The sequence below is a fragment of the Wyeomyia smithii genome, chromosome 3 (assembly GCF_029784165.1).
Source record: "Wyeomyia smithii strain HCP4-BCI-WySm-NY-G18 chromosome 3, ASM2978416v1, whole genome shotgun sequence".
NCBI lineage: Eukaryota > Metazoa > Arthropoda > Insecta > Diptera > Culicidae > Wyeomyia > Wyeomyia smithii.
The window spans coordinates 49,333,272-49,358,438 of record NC_073696.1 but is presented as its reverse complement, the minus strand read 5'-3'; the positions used below and the strand labels follow the sequence as shown (position 1 = coordinate 49,358,438).

The 25,167-nt window shown below is 38.8% G+C and overlaps 1 protein-coding gene across 1 annotated transcript in view; it reads right to left on the bottom strand.

Annotated features, from left to right (window-relative positions):
- Positions 1-1,667: 1,667 nt before the first annotated feature.
- LOC129731857 (uncharacterized) overlaps positions 1,668-25,167 on the bottom strand; it is a 76,227-nt gene continuing 52,727 nt past the window's right edge. Inside the window, exons 3-8 of the mRNA XM_055692207.1 lie at positions 4,892-4,950; positions 4,534-4,690; positions 4,285-4,465; positions 4,068-4,224; positions 3,856-4,007; positions 1,668-3,793 (exon numbers count right to left, since the gene is read on the bottom strand). Coding sequence (XP_055548182.1) covers positions 3,785-3,793; positions 3,856-4,007; positions 4,068-4,224; positions 4,285-4,465; positions 4,534-4,690; positions 4,892-4,950 — 715 coding nt within the window. The 3' untranslated portion in view covers positions 1,668-3,784. The remainder of the gene's footprint in view (positions 3,794-3,855; positions 4,008-4,067; positions 4,225-4,284; positions 4,466-4,533; positions 4,691-4,891; positions 4,951-25,167) is intronic.

Sequence of the window (25,167 nt, the reverse complement as noted above, 5' to 3'; positions counted from 1 at the left end):
CGAGGAGGAGGACTGCAGGGGTTTCCAGAAAAAGGAAAAGAACAACCGAACCTCCGGAAACTGAGCTAAGGCGTTCGAGCAGGATTAAACGTTCAAGAAAAGATAGCGATTTTTTATATAAAATTAATTTAAGTTTGGATTTTGATCCTTTCGTAAAAATATAATGATAAATTGTTAAAGAAGAATAACAAAAAAAAAACATTTCAAATTAAACTTTGTACTATAAACTCAATCAAATTTCAGAGTTTTCGAATATGTTATTATATTTAATGAAAAGGGGAAGTGCTGTGGCATACGCCCTTATTGAAAATAAGTCTCGAAAAAAATAGTAACGACTGTTACTCTGGTAGATTCGATAAAAGTCAAATAAACTGGGAGCTGGGCTCTCATAAGTTTTCTGCTACCTAAAGCTGTAAGTTGTCTCAAGTTATTTGCTGAAGAAACCTTGACTATCCGTGCGGATATTAATTCAACAGGATAATTTGGACTTCTACTGTGTTCCCTTGAGGCTGTTGGATTCGCCACGGATTGGAACCAGGCTGCTGGGAGTTCGCTTATACTATTCCTTAAGGTGAGCGTGAATTTGGCCAGGGGAAAACCCCTAAATTATTAGAGTTCCTTCGGGCGGTGAGTTCTAGTGTTTTTTCTAAAACCCCTACCTAATTCTACCTGCAATTCATATACCAAAAGCGGATGAGGGAGACATATCACCCCTCACGATGAATGAAGTTAAGGATTATCAAGCAGCTCAAAAACAACAAATCAGCTGGAAAGAATAGAATTGCAGCGGAGCTCATCAAGCTGGGCCCGGATAGGTTGACTCCCTGCCTGAATGAGCTTATCAGCTCATTCGGGACGGGATCTGGAATACAGAACAACTGCCGGAGGAATGAAGGAAGGAGTAAAAGCAATGCCTTGGTGCTACATTCCGATTCGGAACTTGACCTTTTTATCATATACAGACTTAGCAGCCAACTGTTTAATGTACAGAACAATTGCAGAGCTAGCGCTACGATCCTACTAGCGCTAACAGTCTCTCTCGACCCGATTCGAACCTACGACGCCTGGCTTGTTAAGCCAGCATCGTACCTCGACTCCAATTGTAAGAAGGGAGTAATATACCCAATATAAAGAAGGGCGACAAGTTGGAATTTGAGAACTATCGAGCGATCACGATTCTCAACGCATAAAGTGCTCTCTCAGATCATCTTTCGCCGTCTCACGCCGCTAGCACGAAGGTTTCTGGAAAGTTATCAAGCCGGTTTTGTGGATAGGAGATCGACAACGGACCAAATCTTCACGCTGTGGCAGATCCTCCAAAAATGTCGTGAGTACCCAGTCCCCACGCACCACCTATTCATCGATTCTAAGGTCGCTTACGACATCATCGACCGTGTAGAGCTATGGAAAGTTATGGACGAAAGTTTGAATGTCAGGTGATGCCATATGGCATTACCCGCCAGAAATAAATTTAGAAACCTAGTTCTATGTCAAAAATGTAAGTAAAAAAGAATGAAAATTTTCAATTCGAAAATGTAGTTTGAGTGGAATTTTAATAACTTAAGTATTACTTATCTGGAAATACACGCAAATACCCAAATATCCATTTCACTGACCTGCTCGAAAAATCGAAAGAAGGAATTTCTTGAACAATAGACGACTTCCTGTTGTGATATTTAAAATTTTATTTTATAAAATAAGTTGCCAAAAAAATAGTTTCACACTTCTCATCCTTTTTGCCATGCGCCCTAACACGAATTGTTTATTTACAGTCAATGAAAGATATCGTATACAAGTTTTTTTTTTTAATTTAGTATATGTCCCGTAAGCAATTAACAGTAGACCATTCACAGTGAAAAATCGATAGTGTTCAACGAATAAAATTAACGCATTCCTTCAGAGAGAATAGAATATTGTCTCATTTATCAAAATAACCAATATGGCAGTCACGAAATCTAAACTCAACTCAAGTATATATTCTACATACAGGTAAATTATTCTCATGCTTTGCTATGGTTTAATGTTACCCCAATTTTTTCATTCTAGGCCTTTACATTCTCATCCTTTCTTTCTCTGTCTCATTGCCACGGTGATTTTGTGCTTGAAATTGTTTTACTTCTTAACCCTACAAAAATGGCCCAATGCTGCAGGCAATGTTAATCGTGATTAGCTGAAATTGCGCATGTCGTCAGAGTAATATCGATAGAACTCTATCTACAGACCTGTTTTTTTTTCTCATAATTTATTTCATTAATCTTCTAAATTAATTTAGCTTTGCAGCTTCTGCCGCACCCTCCAGTTTACACCATTTAACCAAGTCCATAATAGCAAGCATTCTAATTGTATGTTTTGTGGTGGCACCTTGCGACCGTCAAAGAAAAAACGTATTAAATAATGAAGAATGAACGCGGAAATAACAGAATGAAAACTTACAGCTTTAACTTAAAACTAAGTAACTCTAACTCTCGCCACATTCCCTGACACGTAGTTCTCAGTAAAATTCGTTTATTAATATCGTTTGCATAAAAATCTCACTTAAAAATTTAAGACAAACTATCTACTTGGTAGCTTCATTTAACACCATTGTCTGTCCCTGGTTGCTTTTATTTTAGTAAATTATGTTATTTCTAGCTGTACAACGTATGGTTGCAGTCAAACGTTTACGTGGTAGAACATAAGAAAAAATATAATTATTCTTTTAGTTGTTTGCGTAATTGATTCATTTTCTATTTGCCCATCGCTCGACGGCGATGGCACACCTTTGATTTTTGCTTGTGCAGCTTGCCTGGCTGATAAAATGATTTTATCCAGCTGTTTTTAGAACTAAGTTACCAGGCCTCTTCTTCGGTAGAAGAACCAATGCCGAAAACTGTGTGGGTGTGTGATTTGTTTACTATATTTATCGCTGAAAAATATTTCGGAACATGCGAATAGTGACAGGGGATTCTATTATTTTGATTTTATTTTTTATGAAAATAGAATTAGTTCCAAAAAAAAAACGTATCTAGGAATAAGTCATATAGATTTAAAATACACTATTTTTACTCGTGGGCACTTCGCCTTTTACGTTGTCGCGGAACTAAAAGCCTTCTGAACATAGGTGTAACCAATCGTTTGTGATTTTTTGTCTGTACACACTTATCGCCTTAATACATTGAAAATAGTGTGTGCATGTTAGCTTAAACATAAAAAACCCTTTTGCATTTTCTTTGAGCAAAATCCATGTGTTGTCATGTGAATATCACCAGCCTTTGTTTTATTCACATTTGTCTACATTGTCGTATAACTCACCTAGCAGAGATAGGCGCTCTTCCTCCAATTTCACTCAATTGGAGTTCAGCGAACACAGCTCACAGTTGTTCTGGGGACCACAGAGACCCCCACAGGACGGTGGCATTTTGAATGCTAAGACACCAGCAGACTGGAAGTTGGCGTAGTTGTTCCAACAGGCGGCCGCAGCTGCTGCTGCCGCTGGCACTTGCCACAGAGCGGCGGCATTCGATGCTAGCTGCTGCTGGTGTTGCTGTAACGTGACCTGTTGTTGCTGCTGCTGTTGTTGTTGCTGTTGCTGCTGCTGCTGTTGTTGTTGCTGCTGTTGGCTCTGCTGATGCTGTGTGGTTTGAGATTGTGGATTATTTTGATTGTTTTGATTTTGATTTTGTTGCTGGTTAGTTTGTTGACTCTGCTGTTGCTGTTGTTGTTGCTGCTGCTGTTGCTGGTTTTTCTTGGATTTTGCTCGGGAGGAACCTTTACTGCGGGTCACAGTACCTCCCTGGGTTTCTACTCACATAACCTGTAGAAAACGAAAAATATGAATAATATGGAAATGATGGAACAATTCCTCCGCAAACTCACCTGAAGAATTTGACTCGCCTCAAACGCGGTACCGGGTAGTAGGATAACTGGGGTCGACACATGCCCAGCTTCAACACATATCATGTTAGGGTACTCATCATCACCGAAATCTTGACATTCTCGAGCTTTATCCATCCATGGATTCCACACAACTGTTGATTTGGGAAACAAAATCAAAAAATTTCCAGTTGATTCAACAGTTTACTACTCACCAGTATCTGGGAAATTGTACTTCTGCAATCGCATTTTTCGTCCAGACACCACATTGGTGATTATATGCTCTTGGGGTGTATGCTGGTAGATTCGGTCTGTCCATTCGTTGATTGTCACCACATCGCGACCCTCTTGGTAAATAGCACCATCTCTAGTCTGGTAAGTAAATTGCAACATAAAACACCAATCCAATTGTAGGCACAAGCCACAACCTACCTTATCTATGAAGGTACACCCGTGCAATCCGGTGATCTGACACCTTCGAACGTCCGGGACCTTTAGGTAGGTGTGCAGAAGTAAATTAAAGGAGAACGTCAGATCTTTGCTTGGGTTGTACACGCCGATGTGAAAGTGTAGTTCCTTTTCCCGTAGGATGAGCCGGTAAGTTATGCGAAAGCTGCGCGTAAGAAAGCCATAATTTAACACTCGAAAAACTAAATCAGATTTTTTTTCAACGCTACTTACGGATAGTTCCACATGGATCGTGTGATTTCATTATCCATCAAGCTGAACACGGCTTCTACATCTCCGCTGGGCAATCGATCAGGCGCTCGTTCCAGTGTCCATCGTACGACCCGGGCAAAACCATGCTGGGGTCCAAAATTCCAAGGACCAAATTGTGCTGGAATATGGAAACAACGGGTGATTAACGATCGTGAAATCAAATTTTGGATAATTTACGGTTGATCACAAAAGTCAAGATAAATGTAAAACGCCTACTGAGGTCTTGAAATTCTATTCTTAAATTCGTCATGATTTTTTTTTTAAATTTTTTTTCATTTCACTTAAGTAATAAAATTTTTAAAACTAGTGTTCTACTTACGAAAGACAAATGGTATGCCTCCTCGTATCGCCTTTTTCCCATCGAATACGGCCAATTTGCTGGAAATATAGTCAAGGAAAATATAATATTGCTTTTTTTGTATAGTAAAGGTAATTATGAACAATACAATTTTAAACTAATGAAAATTGACTATTTACGAACTATTGAGTTTATTCATCGGTTTTTATCCTCTATTCTCATGCATACTATAAGGTAATAGACTATCTCACCGAATCTCTTTAACCTCACTTTTTTTGGACTTTATGCTGTTTTCTGGCGGAGCAATTATGTGCGTAGCGGAAATACTGCTTAATTTATTTTATTTTTTTATGTCGAATTCGTTTTCGCGGTGTAGCTAGTATAGTCCGGAAAGTTAAATAAAACATTTACGGTGTCAAAAGTGTAGTCCAAGTGTAGCTACACCACGAAAACGAAAACGACATTAGGGTACTGGCACCTCACGCACAACATTTAAAGGGCGTTTTGGTCACAATTGAAATGATCTGCTATAATTGAGAACAAAAATGCATCACCTGAAGGTAAACAAAGGTACCAGTAGTTGTCAAACTCAGGTGGGTGACGTCACCGTGCGATGGTCTATAAGGTAATAGAAACCGAACATCATCTAACCTAAAAAATATAGCTTCCGGCCCCAGTTGCTTTGTTCTTCTCAGTTGCAGCAGCGCTCGATAGCGATTAGATCAGTGGCACACGCCGGCCAGCCCGAATGATGATGGTAGATAGCGGCATCCCGGGAGCCGGGTAGATATTAAATCGCCCACCCGAGCCCCGGTCAGTACCATTTGCGGCACGTTTAATTGGCTTGCGTCAGGTTTTGGCAACCGATCGAATGCCGACAATAACGCCAGTAAATTATATAGCTCTGATCAATTTCATTTTCCCAATAACTACAACGATGGATACCGTTCTCAATCGTTAATTCCAAAAAAAAATTCCATTATTTTTCGCCGCAAGATAATATACTTTAAGCAATTCAGTTTATTATCACGGAAGCTGGTAAAACCCACGAAATGCCTTTTTTTTGTTTTGCAAAACAGAAAATCAAAGCAAAAATGACCAAGTTTACTACTGCTTTTACAACACAAACGTCATGTAAGCAATAGTAATGTGTACAAGTCGAAATTCTTTGTACTGTACATACATGTTTATCAGCATTAACTTTGTTGATTTGTCTGATGGCATTTGGGTTTCTGGTAAATATTATTTGTTATTTACCTATGTCTTACAAAACTTTGCTTCAAAATATTTGGCAATCCACAATCGGCGGAAAAGGCTTCGTCATTTTCGCCAGCAATGATTTGCCATGTGCGGTGCTGCTGTAAATCATACCAAGCATCAATAGGACTGTATTGCAGCTCATCAGGTGAATTATTGACTTTTGCCAAGTAATTGCTTGACCTTAATGACCCTGCTGGATACCTAATGATGAGGCAATAAATAAATTGAACGAACACGGTAAAATTAAGCGTTTCGTACCCACACAGTTTAAATAACAGCTGCTGCAGCGGGGTTTAAAACTAATGTGACTGAGCCGCAAAAAACGTGTGTTTGTGTGTGTATTCTCCAGGACGGAAACTGCGAACTGTTTCTGAGACAGTCAAAAATACAAAGGAGATCATTTTTATCACAAAACGGTATCTATTAAAAATTTTAAACGAACACCAAGTTCTAAGAAGATGTAAAAACTACGGTCGAAGCTCCGAAATGGTCATCTTTTATGACCACCGCACAGATCGTCTGCACCCATAACCTCAAATGGTGGCCATAACGTCTATCCGCCGCAAGTTGGTTGGTTGAGCTTCCTCCTCTCGCTCTTTTTTGCCTCACCGTCAATCCTAGCCGTAATAATGATGAGTTTCTCTTTAATTCACATTAACTGTTAATTCATTTCGAGCGTTTTTGTTCGAATCTAAGACATGATGGAGTGAATATTCTTTCTCTATAGTAAGGTGGGTAAGTCGAAAGTGTGTGACCGGCGATGGATGGCGCGGCGGAGGTTGCTTCAATAGGGAAACGCATTTTTTTCCTCTGTGGCCAAGGCAACCGCCAGTACGACGACGCTGTCACATACGAGGTGAACGTTCGTAACCAAACAAAGTGATGAATGGAAGTAAGTCGACCACGAGAATGTTTTATGCTGTAGCAGCTGCCCTATACTGGGCAGTTATATAAAACAGAAAAATGAAGATGTTCACCACAACGCGCCACGTTTCGATCATCTAAACGAAAAGCATCTAGCGTTGAATAGTATGTATTTACTAATTTGTTCCAGTAAATGTCACAGTAAAATAATTCTCAGTTTCCGACACGGGCACATCATTTCACAGCAGCGATACAGATAGGATACAATCAATTTGCCATTTTTTCGGTTCATTCCTCCTAAACCGGTGATCAAAATTCACTTAATTTGCATACTACGTGACGGGTAAGAATAAATTTGCTTGCAAAGTACAACAACAACAGAGTCGGTTGATGGGGAGGGGAGTTTTAATCATAAGCACTAGTGGCGTGGTGATGCACCCTATCACAAAAACTTCACTCTATTTTTACCCGTTGAATCTATGATCCTATACAAAACGTTCCATATTGATCTAATGATTTTCGCATTTTATTCTTCTTTTTTTATTATGAACGGAAGAATCTCCAACGATGCTCAGCCCAAAGTTTTTTTTTTCGAGGAAACTCGTTATAATAGACTGCTATTTTTAACAATTATCTTCTCTTTAATTTTTCTTCTAAATCTAGGGTTATATTTTCCAGAAAAGGCGTTGTTTCACAATTGCCTAATCCTTTTTTATTGATGAAAATATTGTCTATCGCAAGACACATTTTTTCACAATCTATGAAGCAGCATATGATTTATATGAAGCAGCATATGAAGCAGCATATGATTTGTATGGATTGAAAGGTGTCAGGAGAATACAATGAGTGAGGTTGGGCGTCCCCGTTTCTGCGTTTTCAAATACGTTTTGACGACTTTAGCAATTTAGCAATACGTGGTCAAGCGTTGTCGTGTAGAAGAATTTCTTTGTCTTGTCTCTTCTTGTAATGTGGCTGTTTTTCTTTAAATTCTTTGCTCATTACGTCATTTGTCCTCAGTAGAAAATTTTTCGTGACTTGATTCGATAACCTGTCATTTTTCTTCGATTTTAAAAATTACCCTAGTTCTAGTCATTCGTTGTAGGTAATCAAAACTAGACTATATTTATTTACTATATTTATTATCACTGGTTGTTATCAAATTCCAATTCAAAAAGAACCTATAAAATTTTGAAAGGCTTGCCCCCACTCAAGGTTGCATATTCAGTTTCGGGGTGTCAATTCCATTCAATTTGCCGCGTGCCTCGATAGCTCGCTCCACAAGTACAGTTTTCAAACTCGACCTACAACAAACTTGCAGTCCTAAAGTAATGCTACAAGTTTGTTGAAGAAAGCAATGCTCTAACTCTTGTGCCTAAAGCGTAAGAGCCCATATTCAGCGGGATGTTCTGCCAATATTCGCGGTGAATATTTTGCACTGAATATGGGCTCTTACGCTTCAGGCATAAAAGTTGGAGCATTACACTATTTGACAAACTTGTAGTACTACTTAGGGACTACAAGTTTGTCATACATCGTATTTCTAAATTGTACTTATGGAACAAGCTGTCGGCACGCGGCGAAAAAGTACTCTAAAATTGAATATGCAATCTCGTGACAACTAAAAATTAGGATTTTTTTAGGCTCTCTTATTCCACAACAAACACGCTCAGAAAGAAATAAGAGTAATCATATGTGGGCTCTCTCTGTCCTATCTATGCCATTTTTTTGTTTTGATTGTGCATGTACAGTTCTGTTTGAAATGGCGTCGAAACAAGGTTGATATAACTTTATACAAACCTCAACAATAATTCGCCAGAAAGGTAGTGGAAGACCGGCCGGAGTTGTGGACAGAAAAAGACTTTTCCTACTTATTTAAATCATGGTTTAAGCCTAGTGGTTTGGCTATTAACCCTCTAGTGCCCAATGCCGCCATTTGGCGGGCTTCAGTCGAAGTTCTGAAAAGCTTCAATAAATACTTAAAAGTGTTTAAAATTATTCTTAGTGATTTTACCAAAGCCGGTCTAGAAATTAATTTGGGCACTAGAGGGTTAATCGAGATGTAAATACGAACAAATATTTGAGCAAAATTTCAGTTCGCTCTCTTCCAAAACACCATACCACCGACAGGTATGTGTTTTGGACAAATAAATATCATCACATTAGGCTGATACAAATTTTGAATAGTTTTTATGTCCACGGTTATCAAAGTTAGCTAAGGGGACGGCAAAAAATAAATTACACTGATAAGAAAAAAAAGGAATAGCTTTCATAAAAAATTGTGTGCAAGTTTCGACGTTTGTAACTTGCATGCAAAAGTGTGTTGAAAAACATCACATTATTATCATTATTAATAATTTGGCTTACCTTTCGATGACACTTTCACTGTCACTGGACTTGTTTGTTGCTAAATTCAGCATATACGCTGTCGAAAAATCGGTAATATTACCAAAATAGCTTGAACTTTTGAAGTAGAATACTTCTCTCAGGAAGTTCGGCTACATAGGGATGTAAAATGAAAATCTAAAACCGAAAAAAGTGAAAAATATGTCCAATTTCAAATGCTAATAAATCGGTTAGTATTCGATGGATTTCCTTCGTGCTTGCAACAATAGATTGGAAAATCTTCTAAGATTCTTCCCAAATGCAGATAATTGTAATTTTATTATTCAAACTATTTTACTATTGAAAATAGTCAAGCCTTGTCAAAACGAAAAATTCGGCCTCTGATTGGTCGTTATATGATTGCTTCCCAAGCACGGTCGACAGAATCATAGACCTTGCCATTTGTAATGTGCAATTTGGCCTATATAAGAGCCTGTTTCACTCGAAGCCGCTCATTGTAATTCTAGACTGCAACAGGAGCAGCAGCAGTTGATACAACAGAAGTAGCAGTGCAGCGGATAACGGCCACAGCTGTGGTATGGCAACGGATAGCGGAGCGCGTCCCAGTATAGATAGCAGGACAAGGTGATGCAGGGCAGCGGATACCAATGGCAACGGAAGCGTCCACTACTGTGGCAACGGGGATAGCGCAGCGGTTGACGTTTGTCTCAGCATCTATATAATCAGGGCTAGCAGATGCAGTGTGGCATTTTAGTGAAATGCGGAAAACTTTTCAGTGTTTATTTCCCCAAGAATTACTTTATTCGCACTGCCAGTGATAACGCAAAGATGTGATCGGCATCTTATCAAACATTGAATTAAACAGCAAAATGTCCTTTTCAGGATGAAATAAAAGCCTAATTGAAGAGTTAATATTTTCTCTTAAATCAATTTACACTTTCAAGAAATTTGGAACAGATATATATATATATATTTTTTGTTTGTTAGGGAATTAGAAATACGTTATATATATATATATATATATATATATATATATATATATATATATATATATATATATATATATATATATATATATATATATATATATATATATATATATATATATATATATATATATATATATATATATATATATATATGGCTTCATCTACGTGTCTCAGAACGTACTGAATTTTTTTTTCCTTCAGTCATGAGCACAACATCCGAAAAGATTTCATTATCAGCATAAAATTAATTTTTCGCATAGTCAAAATTCAAAAATTATCCAAGTCCAAATCATGACAAGCAACTATATTATTGAGAATGGTCAATCCTTGTTGAAGCGCGAAATTTGACTTATCTGATTAGTCGTTCATATGATTGCTTCCCAAGCACGGTCGACAGAATCATAGACCTTGCCATTTTAAATTTGCTATTTGTCTGTATAAGAGTGAGGATGTGAAATATCGACTGAAATGGCTATCGATAGTTATCGATGATTTCCTATTACTATCGATAGGTTTTTCATCCCTATATAAGAGCCTGTTTCAGTCGAAGCCGCTCATAATAGTTCTAGACAGCGACAACAGCAGTCTTCCCTCAGCAGCAGCAGTAGCAGTGCAGTGGATACCAGGCGGATAGCGGCCACAGCTGTGGCATAACAATGGATAGTGCACTAGTTGCAGCGGATCTCAGCATCGATAGCAGCTGGGCCAACTGATGCAGAGACAGCGGATACCAATAGCAGCGTATAGCGGCCAAAACATTGGCATGGCTACGGATAGCGTAGCAGTTGCAGCGGGTTTAGCATCGATAGCAGCTGATGCAGTGAGGCCTTTAGTGAAATGCAGTCTCTGTGCGATAGCGGGCACTAGTAAATGCATTCAATGAAAAGTTGACTCATTTTGACAACACATGAGCCGTCTAGTTTTGAGTGTTAAATCAGCTCTTCACTGTTTATTTTATGACAAGGAATACTTTATTCGCACTGTCAGTGATAACGCCAAGATGAGATCGGTATCTTATCCGATATTGAATTGAACAACAAATTAAAAAATGACTGACACGCAAGCAGCCGGGTTTTCTTTCTTGTAAAAGTATTTTACTTCATCCTTGCGGTCGTGACTTTGCACACAACCCTCCTGTGATTTTTTTCTTCCCCTTCCAATTTTCAACATTTTGAGGAGTGGGGGGGGGGGGTTACATAAAATGAAAATGAAATTTGTATCGGCCTTACTTAAAAAAAAAAACAAAAAAACATTCATGAACAACCACCGACTGCACTTGTACCCCAAATACGCAACCCAACGAATCTACCTCAGTGTCGTCCAATCGCCGAATCCTTTGGTATTTTAAGTTCCTTCGGTGCAAAAATAACTGGAAATCAACGAGCTGCAAACAGTTGATTAGTATAATCAAGCGATGCATTCGAAAAGTCGACGTAAAGGCCGTATAACGCGGCCGGTAACGGACCTTTCTGGAATGTTCAATGTTTTCCGTTCATAATGAATGTATCTGTTAAGTCAGTTTTTCTTTAAGTTCATCTACCTTTTTTGAGAGCAGTAGGGAAAAATTTTAAATTTTAAGTTGCTACCTGTGTCCACTTCCTTTACTTAATTTAAACAGTAGAATTCGAGCTTGAGTTTGAAGACAGCACATTTCGTGGCTGCTCCTCCGGGATGGATACTTAATTTGGGAACAATTTATCATCTTTGATGTAGAAGAATTCAGTAGCTTCCGCTTGGTATAGATCGATAACGGCGCCAGGTACATCCTTACCGTCGCACAGTGCGTTGAATGTATGGGAACGCGGGACAAAAATCAAAACAGCCATTCTAGTATTTTTTCAATTGGTGCGACCCGAAAAATGTTCAGTACCGATGACAGCTACTATTTGTCAAATACGTCATCGCAAAAATGTTAAAAACGCGATTTTTTTTGTACAGAAGCATAAAATGATAATTTGCCAAGAATATTATCCATTTTGAGATGAAAGGCTTGAAAAGCATATTCAAATAATTTCTAGGCGATGAAAAAGTGACCTAAACGCCATAACAATTAGTTTCTATTACTATTTTAATTTAATTCTCTTTTAATTATGTTTATATACGATTTACTGTATCAAAACATTTAGACATCAATAATCCTGGCATCTTTTATGTGTTTTACACATAAATTACGTGTTATACATAAAAATAAAAATTACTCTTGGTTCCCGGGGTATCATTCGAAAACGCGAATTCCGGTTGAAAGAGCAAACTTGAGCAATGGCAATCACTTCCAAAGTTTGAAGGACATTCCGAATAAGGGGAAAAAGTGAAATTCAGAGAGGTACTTTGGGGTACTTTTTTGACGATCGATTTTAAATCGAATGTGTCTTTGTTCTCTAAGCATACAGAAGCATGACCAAGAAGCCTTTAACTTCCAAATGCGCTACATTATGTATCAATAGTTACATGTGAAATGTAGAAGTTTCATGACTCCATCGTTGCCATTTTGGTTTTAAAATGAAAAAATATGGAGTATCATAAAAAAATTAATTTTAAAATTAGGATTTTTTTTAAATAACATGTCACTTGAATAGTTGAAACCACTTCACAGTAGATGCGTTTCATAATCGTATGGGTAGACTTACGAGGTTATTAATATCATTGCAGTATGTCTCAAACATGTATAAACAAACATGTCGGTTAAGGAACGAAAAAAGGAAATGTTACAATCGTTGTTGTCAGAGACCGATTTTACCTCTGCAAAGGATTTTACGATTACACAAGGACTCTACTCTTCTTTATCAAGCCTCGTAAGTTAGCCGGCCTGCCAAGTATCGGTATTTATAACTGTCTTGAAAAATAAATATTCATTCAACTGTGTGACTCTTTTTATTTGAATTTCTGGTAAGGGTAGAAGTGGGGGCATGGGAGGAGCCTGAGGTTAATCGCATGAGTAAAAGTTCCCCCGACGCTGAACGGTCTTGTTCTACTGAGACTCGAGCTCATGACCATTCACTTGTTGCTTATTAAATTTGAACAGCAGAACTATTTGAAAATTCGATTACAAAATTTACCAACCGTAAAAGATTTAGAGACGACCCTACCATCAAGAAATCATAACACAGGGTTGCCAGGTAATTTTTCCATTATTCTTTACACTCCACGAAAAAAGGTCTTCAAACATAGGAAATCTGTACCTACACAGTTCCCGATCGAAATTTGGACAGTTAGCAAAAATCTCAGTGAACACTTTAAATCGGATGCGGTTATCAACCGACTATTAGGCTTCAACGTCTTTATACGGGCTTTATTATCTTCGAAATTAGGACAAGTCTTCACGTCAGATATTCCTGTCATGTCACGTGAACCAGGGTTATATTTCTCACATGCTAACCAGCTGTCATTCTGTAGATATGTTACTTTGTCGATATCTGAAATGTTACTGTCGATCACAGATTAGTATAAAGAAAACCAGGTGTTTTTGGAATTAAAGAAAATACAGATGAAAAAATGCTAGATTTTTTGCAGTAGTTTAGGATTTGTTATATGAAACTCAGAACCGGTACACTAGCCGATGCAAAAGTCAATCAAGCATGAAAATGCGCAAAAATAAAACATTTTTTTTCCTAACGTATGAGGGAAAAAAATTCGAACTTTCACTTTCAATTACAAATTAAAATCTTGCACAACTTACAGGGTGACAAAAAAATCCGGTCACACAGGAAAATCTCAATATTTCAAAAAATAAGAAGAAAATCTGAATCTGGCTTCCATAGCTTTATTCAGTAACTCACAAAGATACTTTAGAGACGATATCTCGGAATTACACCACCTTTCTCTGATCGAACCAGCTTCAGACGTCTCGGAAAGTCGTCGCAAGCGGCGCGCACGTGCTCCATCGGCATCTCTTCCCAGATTTTCGTGATAACTCGCTTGAATTGCTCCAAATTTGTTATTTTATAGTCGTTCAGCTTCGACATCATGTATCCCCACACGAAATAATCCAGTGGATTCAGATCCGGAGACGACGGAGGCCATTCATTCTTCGAAATGAAATCGGTCAAGTTTTCCTCACACCACGCCTGAACAACCTTTGCGGTGTGGGATGCAGTTTTGTGACGAAATGTGACGAGGGGGAGGGTGAGGGTTCAAGCCAAGCTACGTAGCAAACATGAAACTAATAAAAAAAAATTGGATTATTGCTAGTTGTTCTTTTTTATCACTGTTTTGTCTGTTTAGGGTCATTTATATTACTTCCTTGTCTTTTCTTGTTCATTCATGACTCAAGGTATGTTTTGGATAATAAAATTTGCAAAAAAAATTATCATGTGTGGGGGGGGGTTTTATAAAGCTACGTAATTATCTAGGGGGGGGGGGGGTCCTAACTTTGTGACGAAATGCTACGATGGGGCAGGAAGGGGTCAAAAAAAACTAAAATAAAGCTACTTCATTTATGGATGTTCCCATACTTGTTTGTATATTCAAGTGATGTAAAAAAAAACTCAGCTCCTCATCGCGCTGATTTTCTGATCCTCTGAGGCACTCAATTGTTTTGAGCTCCTTTTTGATTTTTCTATCAAACAGTCGACGTTTTTTGCTCACAAAGTTTCAATAGACTGCAGCTGTGGCACATTTTGAGGATTGTATCCTTTCGGAATAAACCCGATACTGCCCTGCCTCAAATCCGCTGAAGTTGCATTAGCATAGTGTGACAATGCAAGGTCTGGTCAAAACACTACTTTGTCATTTTCATGGTACCTATATTCTAAGTTTTGAACCCATTTCATGCAGATACTTTTTCACCGTTTTTGGATCAATCTGATATATATTGCCCAGCTCACGATATGATTTCGCCGACCGACCAGGCGTTTCCGCCCTTAATTTCGCTCGAACTTTGCTCTCTTGCAAAGTGCATTTTCTTCCAGAGCCACATTTTCTTTTCAATTCTCGAAGAAGAGTTTGACAATAAAGTATATTAATGTTTTTTTTTTATATTCAAGATCTTTAAAATAGTGGAACACTTCACTTCTAGATTTTTCTTCATTTCACTCACAAAAATTGAAAATCAATTTAGGACGGTCTTCTTCCTTTTCTCAACTAAGGGTCACTCGACAGAATCGGATTTTTTTCTAAAGCCTTTTTTGGTGGATTACTTTACGCGGATGTTTTTATTAACGCAGTTTCAACGGGTTTTTCTTACGAGGTGTGTATCCTCAGCGTAAAAAACTGACTGTAAACAGAAGAGGAGACAGCAAAACTAACTATTCCTTCAGCATTAGCGTCGCCAAGAAATGAAGGAATTCGAGAAACTAGACTAGCTAAATCACTCTCATGAGTCACGAAAGTTCTACCAGAAACTCAATGCATCCCAATGCAGGCTTTGTGCCGCGATTTGCCATTTGCCGAGAATGAAAAAAAATAATATGGTGGACGATCCTGAAGGGATCGAAAGGGCCATCAAGCGGCCAGAACATGTTGACCGAGTCCCCACATCGAAGAGTTGGGATATCGAACAGCTGACGGTGGAGTGGAATTCTTGCGTTATCTGCCCTTGCTACAAAAAGGTGACAATTTGGGCTGTGAGGTCGGTCAACGACAAACCAGATCTTCACTTCACCTTGGAGGATCTGCCCTCCAAAAAGTCCTTGAGTACAGAGTTCCGACACAGCTTCTATTTATCGATTTCAAAGCCGCACTTGATACAATTGACCGTGAAAAGATAAGGAAGATCATGGACGAGAACGTCTTTCTCGGGGAGCTGATCCGAATGATCAAAGCTACGATGGGTGGATACCGCAGTGCTACGTTAGGATTTCAGATGAATTATGCGGCTTATTCGAATCCCGCAGAGGACTGGGAGCTAGGTCTCTCTTGCCTGCTTTTCGACATTGCGCTAAAAGGTGTTATGCGACGAGTGACGTTCCACATGCGGGGCACGATTTTTAACCGATCCAGCCAATTTATCTGCTTTCCCTTCGACATAGACATTGTCGACAGAACATTTGAGGCCGCGACAGAGCAGTACTTCAGACTAAACTAAACACTATGGGCTACTGAGGGGCATTGCCCGAAGAGGACTTGCGAACATTCGAAGTCTTCGATCGACCAGTGCTAAGAGCTATCATCTTCGGTGGCATGCAGTAGGACGGTATGTAGGATAAATCACAAGCTGAGAAACCCGGTATCTCCAGGTGTTTAATACGCTGGGAAAAGGACATGTTGCACGAATGCCGGACAACTACCCTGTAAAACTGGCGTTCGCTGGAAGTTCGATTTGTGCAGGACGAAGCTTTCGTCGACCAGTGTTATGGTCTATAATCTATGGTGTTTAATCTATAGTATACGAAATTCATGTGTAATATACGTACACTTAGTATACGAGACAGAAAATGAAAGATACCGAACCTTGCTTCCAAAAAGATAAACATCACGCTAAATTATTTAAGTAAACATCATGCAATACGCAAAAAAAAGCTCAGACGATTGCGTTCAGTCCACCTTATGCATAGACATGTGAACCAGAAACTCAGTGCGAAAAAAACCACCCACCCATCAGTACCAACATGCATCCCCCCCCAGCAGCAACAACAGCAGCAGCAGCAGCAGCATCACATGTGTTATCAAGCGAAAGAAAGTAACTGGAACATCGGCAATATGTAGCGGCAACCGAATGAACTGCAGCAACAAACATCATGTTGGGAGGCACATCGAATCGACGATCGTCTCGGGCTATAAATTGTGCCGAAAGGAAGAAACATGCGGTCCGTTACTTCCCGCCATCCAGGTCCCCCGCCTCTTTCTCCTCTTGGAGTGCGGTGGAAAGAGCGAAAGCCATGATTCTTACCGGTGTTGGTAGGTTTGTATAGAAAGTGTATAGAAAAAGTAAGAACTGAAAAAGTTAATGGCATTCACAATCGAAAACCGGGAATATCGTGAACAATCCGTTTGCTCAGACGTTCTACAATCTCGTTCCCAAGTGGCGATTAGCGCGAAAGGAAACAGACAGGATGGAGGTAAACGACGATAATACCACATGGCCTACAAGACACAGTTCGGACAGAATCGAACGACGACGACGGATCCAGGGGGCCAGAGAGAGAGAGAGAGAGAGAGGAACAGAGAAAAGGGATAGAGAGTTGGGTATGTAAAAACATTATTTATGAGAGAAGCATAGAAACACGTGCATAAAAACAGAGAGCAGCAAAATTGGCAGAAAGTGTTTTTCTGCACGCGTGCAAAAGCGATTGTACAACATATACCTACGAGCTTAGTTCAACTTCGACGTCGGAGTCTCAGGACGATAAAGGAGAACTGACAGCACTAACACTTGTACACCGCCGGTTTGCCGCCGACAGATAGATGTTGGGGCCCCAGCTTGGGGCAGTGTGTACATAGTTCTTACTTGGAGGTTGGATGGATGATACCGATGAGATGAGAGAAAAAGAGAGGCGAACGTCGTGCAAAAGATATCCGTTGAGAAAAAAACTTCAACTCTGTTTCGCACATACACATAGGGAAAAGCTCCACGTTTGGACTGTGCGTACCTATAGCAAATAGACAAGCAGCTGGTGAAGACGGCAAATCGAGCCATAGCTGCTGCAGGTTGACGGATGCGGAATGAAAAAGCTTCTATCCACAGAGGGACCTATTTCACCATTGACCAACAATTCGCAATAAAAACAAAATAGATTGGTATACATAAATGCATACTACAATACTGTTTTTTTTTGTTTATTGTATCAATATAAGTAAGTTTATTGCGAGCGAATTTTTGTCAACTAATCTAGCCAAATGTTGGTTCCCACCATGGCACACAGTGCAGTGTTTACTAGGGCGATGTATCATGAGTGGAACAATGTAGACTGTTTTCAAGGTGTATATATATGCAGTTTGCATTTTCACAAATTCACAAATGTTTTGAGAACTAGTTGTGTGACAGAATTTAAAGTACTATCTCTTCTCAGAGGAAACATTTGAGGTGTACCTCAGGGAAGTGTGTTGGGACCTATTTAATTTATCTTGTATTATTTTTGTATTTTCAATGACATAAGTCTTAAATTTTTGTTACATAACTTTTCTTACTAAACGATACAATATTGTCCGTTGTGTTGTCTAGATTACTGAAGTTTCATCAATAGAGCCATAACAGTTCTATGATAAAGGTTGAAATAAATTAAAGTATCTTTGAAAACATAAAAGATATGTCTGAAATTTCGTTTTTCTTTTTTGTTAAGATACCTTAATTACTAACGACAAAAATGAATATTCGAAAATGGCTCATAACCGGCTTCCCGACACAGCTTTTTCATGTCGTCAGTACCTTTATTGTAGTCTCATAAATTGACTAGGCTTTCCAAACAACGTGTGGTGTGGTAACTTTATAGGTAGAAATAGAAAGCATAAGAAAATGAGAAAAATATCACGTGCAACTTTGCTAGTCGGTATCTTTTTACTCCAATACTGATAGGTGTTGCTAGATAGATTAGTTTTGTATTAAAAACAAAGTGCATTCTCGTGATACCTGAAGTACCAGGCTCTTGCAGCCACACTTTAAATAAATCTTTTCGCAGCATCTTTTCATAAGTATGTATACACGTTGGATGAGTTTTACTTGCTATATACCAAACACAGTTGTTTGGTATCCTAGCAACCTGTTATTGAACGCGGTAATACAATCTGCGGTCCGCATAAATGTGATTGGTATGATCGAAAAGATTGCTGAGAAAACGATATTCCCCGACCATACCCGGCTATGATTTTTTTGCACACTTGTAGTGTACACAATGACTAATTGAATGAGAATAATTTTGGCTGCCACAAAGTGCCACTGATTAAATTATATTACCCTAAACATGTGCATAATTTTGACTTAAAACTAGATTTTGAAGTAAACTATACAATATACGATATTGAAGTCTTCAGAAAAGTTGTGTATCTTGATGATATCAACAACTTTGTAGAATATAACAACTCGATCAGATGCGAATCAAACTCAAAAAACTCTCTAAATTGATTTTAAGGGGATGGTAACAGGAATTTAGCTAGAACACGTAGGTCTTATAAGATAGACACCTAGTGTCTTCGGAAAAAATTTATAAAATTCATACATCTGCAACTTGGCCGAAGACCTAAACTTGATATCTTGTAACTGAAAATTGTTGCCTTGATTATAACTGTATACCCCCTTAATTATAGTTTCAACTATTATCTCAAAGTATTCTAAAGAGCATATTGGAAAACTTTTCCGAAGACACCTATATGCTAAAACGTCGAAAAAGACTTTTGTCCCTCTTTTTTTCAGTTTGGTCCCACTGTGCATCGGTAGCATTGAATATTTTGCTTGACTGCGCATAATAAAGTTTGCTCTCCGCTAGGCCCTCCAGTAGCCGTGCCAGCTAAATATTCTGCAGCTTACGATGGTAACTGTTGCTACCGTATGCAAAATAAAGGTAACATGTTCCGCAGTGCCTGGAAGTTGCCTCGTATGCAGCTCTCGTTTCTCAATGTCGCGTACCTTTAACAGCTGCACTGCACTCGCTATTGTGTAACAAACTAAACTGAAGCTGAATTTTCTACACGCAGTCTTTTGTATCGAGTTCAGAGTAGATTTTTGCCATTAGGGCGTGGCCACACAGCTTAGAGAAAGACAAACAAACCAAAACACTTTGTTGAGTCAAAATATGTAGGCAGTGGAATTTATTTCGTCCATGTTATTGTTATCTGTGCTCGGGAAGCAAGCCAATAACGAGGGAAATGTATGGGAAAGCTTGACCTTGGAACTTTTCACCTTTTTCCACCATTAAGCAGTAAAGCAACAATGTTGAACATTATATCAAACAATTGTTACACATTTTATCTATCCACCGACATGTAAATGACTAAGATGCATTAAGTCGTTCGCTTGCTATAATCGTTTGAAATCTGACGCAATATTGCCAGTTTCATTTTCAATTTTACAAATCTAGTATAGAAAACAAAGACGTAGTCCTACGTCAAAACTGTTTTGTTACTATACGATCAGTATACTCTGCATTTCAATGAAAAGAAATCTGTTCAGAATTACTCCTGTATTTTTTTCATCAAACATAGCAAATACATGTTTTATACAAAGTATAGTTGATCAATAGATTAAGTAATGAAGACAATATGTTTGTGACAGAGTCGATGCGAGTGAAACTCTGCTGACTAATTGTTCATTAATCATGATTACTTGCTTAAGCGTATTTTATTGATTTCGTCTCAAGTGTATGTTAAATACGACGGTAGAGAATTGACTAAAAGAAATGTGAATTTTGAGAATATTTAAGAGAAAGGTAGGTTGAGAGAGAAAGAGAGAGAGTAACCTAAATCAATGACTATCATGGAGCAAAATGGGATTAGAAAAACAGTGGTTCGGCGCGCCTACATCACTTTGAAACTTTGTCAAGGGTAAAGTAACTTCAGTTAAATTGCCTCGAAAATAAGGACTTATAAGTGACCAGCCTTAAAATAGTGACCTTCCAATGGAATCTTGAAAATTCTGGCGCAAAAAAATAAGTAACACGATAAGTAGATTGGAGCTAGGAAATAACACTATCACCTTTTTTATACAACCGTGTCCCACTCTACTGTGCTTCGTGCTTACGCAATGCTTCTTGATTCAACGTCATTTTGAACAGAACTGAGCAGTCATGAACAAAAAGGAAACTAGTGTAAAAAGAAAAGAGAGAGAGAGAGAAAGAGAGAGAGAGCTTACATATACATACTCTCATTTTTCTCTGATCGTGTTTGTTTTTGGTAGCCAATGTATAATAAATTTGGTAATGTGCACACTTAAATTTTTTTGCCGGGTCTCGGTAATTTTTGCCGAGAACGGCACCACTGATTGCTCGGTTGGAAAAAAAATGACAGCTGTCACATTTTTTCGAAAATCTCGGTTCAACCTAACTGAAGTTTCGGCACAAAATATTAACGAGCCGAAATATCAGTTAGGTGAACCGAGATTCACGAAAAAAATGTGACATCTGTATGATTCTGTATAACGTATTTCTAATTCCCTAACAAACAAAAAATATATATATCTGTTCCAAATTTCTTGAAAGTGTAAATTGATTTAAGAGAAAATATTAACTCTTCAATTAGGTTTTTATTTCATCCTGAAAAGGACAATTTTCTGTTTAATTCAATGTTTGATAAGATGCCGATCACATCTTTGCGTTATCACTGGCAGTGCGAATAAAGTATTCCTTGGGGGAAATAAACACTGAAAAGTTTTCCAGAACGTTCTTTTCATTGGATGCATTTGCTAGTATGCCTGCTATCGCTCAGAGACAGCATTTCACTAAAATGCCACACTGCATCAGCTAGCCCTGATTATATAGATGCTGAGACAAACGTCAACCGCTGCCCTATCCCCGTTGCCACAGTAGTGGACGCTTCCGTTGCCATTGGTATCCGCTGCCCTGCATCACCTTGTCCTGCTATCTATACTGGGACGCGCTCCGCTATCCGTTGCCATACCACAGCTGTGGCCGTTATCCGCTGCACTGCTACTTCTTTTGTATCAACTGCTGCTGCTCCTGTTGCAGTCTAGAATTACAATGAGCGGCTTCGAGTGAAACAGGCTCTTATATAGGCCAAATTGCACATTTCAAATGGCAAGGTCTATGATTCTGTCGGCCGTGCTTGGGAAGCAGTCATATAACGACCAATCAGAGGCCGAATTTTTCGTTTTGACAAGGCTTGACTATTTTCAATAGTACAATAGTTTGAATAATAAAATTACAATTATCTGCATTTGGGAAGAATCTTAGAAGGTTTCCAATCTATTGTTGCAAGCACGAAGGAAATCCATCGTATACTAACCGATTTATTAGCATTTGAAATTGGACATATTTTTCACTTTTTTGGGTTTTAGATTTTCATTTTACGTCCCTATGTAGCCGAACTTCCTGAGAGAAGTATTCTACTTCAAAAAAAAAAAATAATCATTAAACAAATGACTAATCTTGCAAATGAAAAATTGGTCCACTCATGAAACTTCACCCTAAAAATTCTCACTGTGAATCTAGAATATAGTACACATAGCGAACAGGCAAAAACTAACTTCCTCTGCAATCCTCCACCCAGCTCTCTCCCCAAACCCTACCCCACCAACCAAATGCCACCTTGGCCTCTCTAATTCATTCGCACGGCCCCAAAAAAGCACACGACCAGCAGCAACAGAACATCGTGATGGCACATAAACAAAAAACGCTTTTATGTATTTGCGCTTACATACGGGGAAATACGATCGTTCTTCCATCCATGGCGGGCTGGCTGGATGAAAGGCGAAGTGTTGTGTACAAAATGCTGCTCGCTCGAGCACAAGAAACAAGGCGAGAAAAAACGCATCCCCAAAAAAAACAACATAGACGATGACGACGCCAACGACGACGACGTCGACGACGACTAATGTATACAGCGGCAAATACACCAAATGGCAGGACCTGCAAAAGCTCCCCGGCCATGGGCGGGCGGAGGTACTTTGGACAGGAAGAGGTGGCAAAATTTTATCACGATCTAGGCAAAAAGTGCAGCTGAAAAAACAGGCAGTAGCTGAATGTGAACATTTCAAACGCTCTCGCACACTATCGAAATTCTAGAACCTATGTAGGAGATCCACCGCGCGGCATGGTCGTGTTGTAGCGCCAGCAACAAGAGACTTTTGAGCAGTTTTTAATGGTACCACAGTCCGGATTTGGGGTACAGTTGGAATGTGTGTGATTTTGGGTGCGTGGCAGAAGGGGGAGGGGGGGCGGCAGGCAATCGGCCTGACAGCAGCTGGGCTAGGCACGGGTGAAGGGTAATTTAAAGCCGAAACCCATTTGTGAGGTTCGATGAATTTTTTTGCGATGAATTTGGCTGTTTTTTTCTATAAATCATAAACTTCAATAGTGATGACTGACGTTAGTTTGAGAGAAAAAATTTCAATTACTACAGCAATTCTGCAAACTTGGACTATGCAGTTTGGTGGGCACAAAATGTGCAATTGAAACATAGTCAGTGTTCGAAATAAATAGTTTGATCTGGTAAGGTAAACTTAAGGGGTGACTGTGACTTATTATTTGGATGGCGTTACTTCCTGTTTTCCTCTGCCTAGCTATTTCTTATTACGATTTAAAGTTATTCACTGGGCAATTACTAACTAATCAATCTCGTTTCCGATTGATATTTCGCGAACTCATACCTCTTCGTAATATACAATGGACAACTAATAAAAAAGAGTAAAGATTAAATCTATTGTGACATCCTCGTATACCAATTAAGCAGAATTTATAATAGAAAACATTTTTAAATAAACTTTAAAAATTAATTAAAGCAATTTTAACACTAAAATAACTGGAGTTTTGGGAAATACTTTTGGGACCTTTCGTCAGACGATACAAAACAAATATAGGTACTTATCATGATAACAAATGCCTACTGTGATTATATACGCTTTCAACGAAAATAAGTGGAATCGTGGAAGGTTTGGTAAATATAAATCACATAATAATGAAAATTCTCAACTAGATTTTAATGTAAATCTGATGAGCCGAAAGTCATATGCCATTCAATTCGATTCGAGGAAATACCTAAGACCAACATTTCGTTGCAGTGGATTTTCTAATACACGTTGTATAATAATATAAGAAAACATCCAGATTTTTCAACGGATTCCATCGTTCCTTCCAAAACAAACGACCGCACATGATGATGCACATGCATCGTTTATACTCAGTGTCTTTTTTACCGTTCACATCAGCCGCTCCAAGATAGCACAGGGAAACGCTTAACCTTAGTTTGTGCTTTGGTCAGATAATCCTTTGCGCACAATGGCGCGGCAAAAACACGTGTATGCGAATAAAAACCTAAACCTTGAGTAAAATTTATGATTTGCAGAAGCAGCATCCGACCTGCCAAGAGCATCGGTAGCATCACAACAGAGTGGAGCAAAGCACTTCCAACCGGGCCAGCGCAGAAGGTGTCTAGTTGGTGCGTTTTAAAAACTTGAAGGTTGATGCCTTTTCCGTTTAGTGGCGTTGGAGATTATCTTACCTGCATCCGAATTGCTTCACTCAACTTTGAGCAACGTTTTTTTTTTGTTACAATATTCATTCAATATTGCAACTTGGAATTTTTTCTCAATTCACTCAATTTTCTATGATAAGTCAAAAATATTGTACTCTACCCTATGTACAGCCACGATCCTGATGGTCAAGATTTTTTAACGGACCATTTCTTCGTGCTTCATTTCTGTCCTATTCCTTTATGTTTCCTCTCGAAATCCTTCCACTACTTTCAAGCCCCCTTCCTAATCGAGTTGCTACATTCAGAGCCTTCTACTGAAGCACCCTGAGCAGCGCTCCCAAATAGCGTTCACAGTTAGTTATTTGATCGGTTTTTTATTCTCTTTATCGAGCCTTCTCTACTAACAGTTAACCGTTGTCGGGGTGTTCGATTCATCCTAAAGAAAAGCGCTATTCAAAAAAGTAAAAATTCTATCTGTTCTGAATTTTTTTCATTGACTCTTGAAGCTACGTCATTGCTCCGATTAGCAACTTCTAGTACAACTGGAATATCAGAGCCAATTGGTCTCAGTTGCATCATTTTACTTGTTTCTTTTTGCCATCCCAACACGGAGCTTGTCGCATTTTCAGCAGGTATCGTTCAAAAACTGCGCGAAATGAGGTTTTCAAAACACGAACAAAAACAGTCCCATCGGTCTCCTTTTGTTTCCTAACTCGCAGTTTGTTTCACATATTCGTCGGCCGGAATACCGACCCCGCACGCCTACTGGCGAGGCTGCCCAGGCTCCAATCGCTCTCTGCTGTTCGAAGCCCTGTGTGAAAAGTTTCA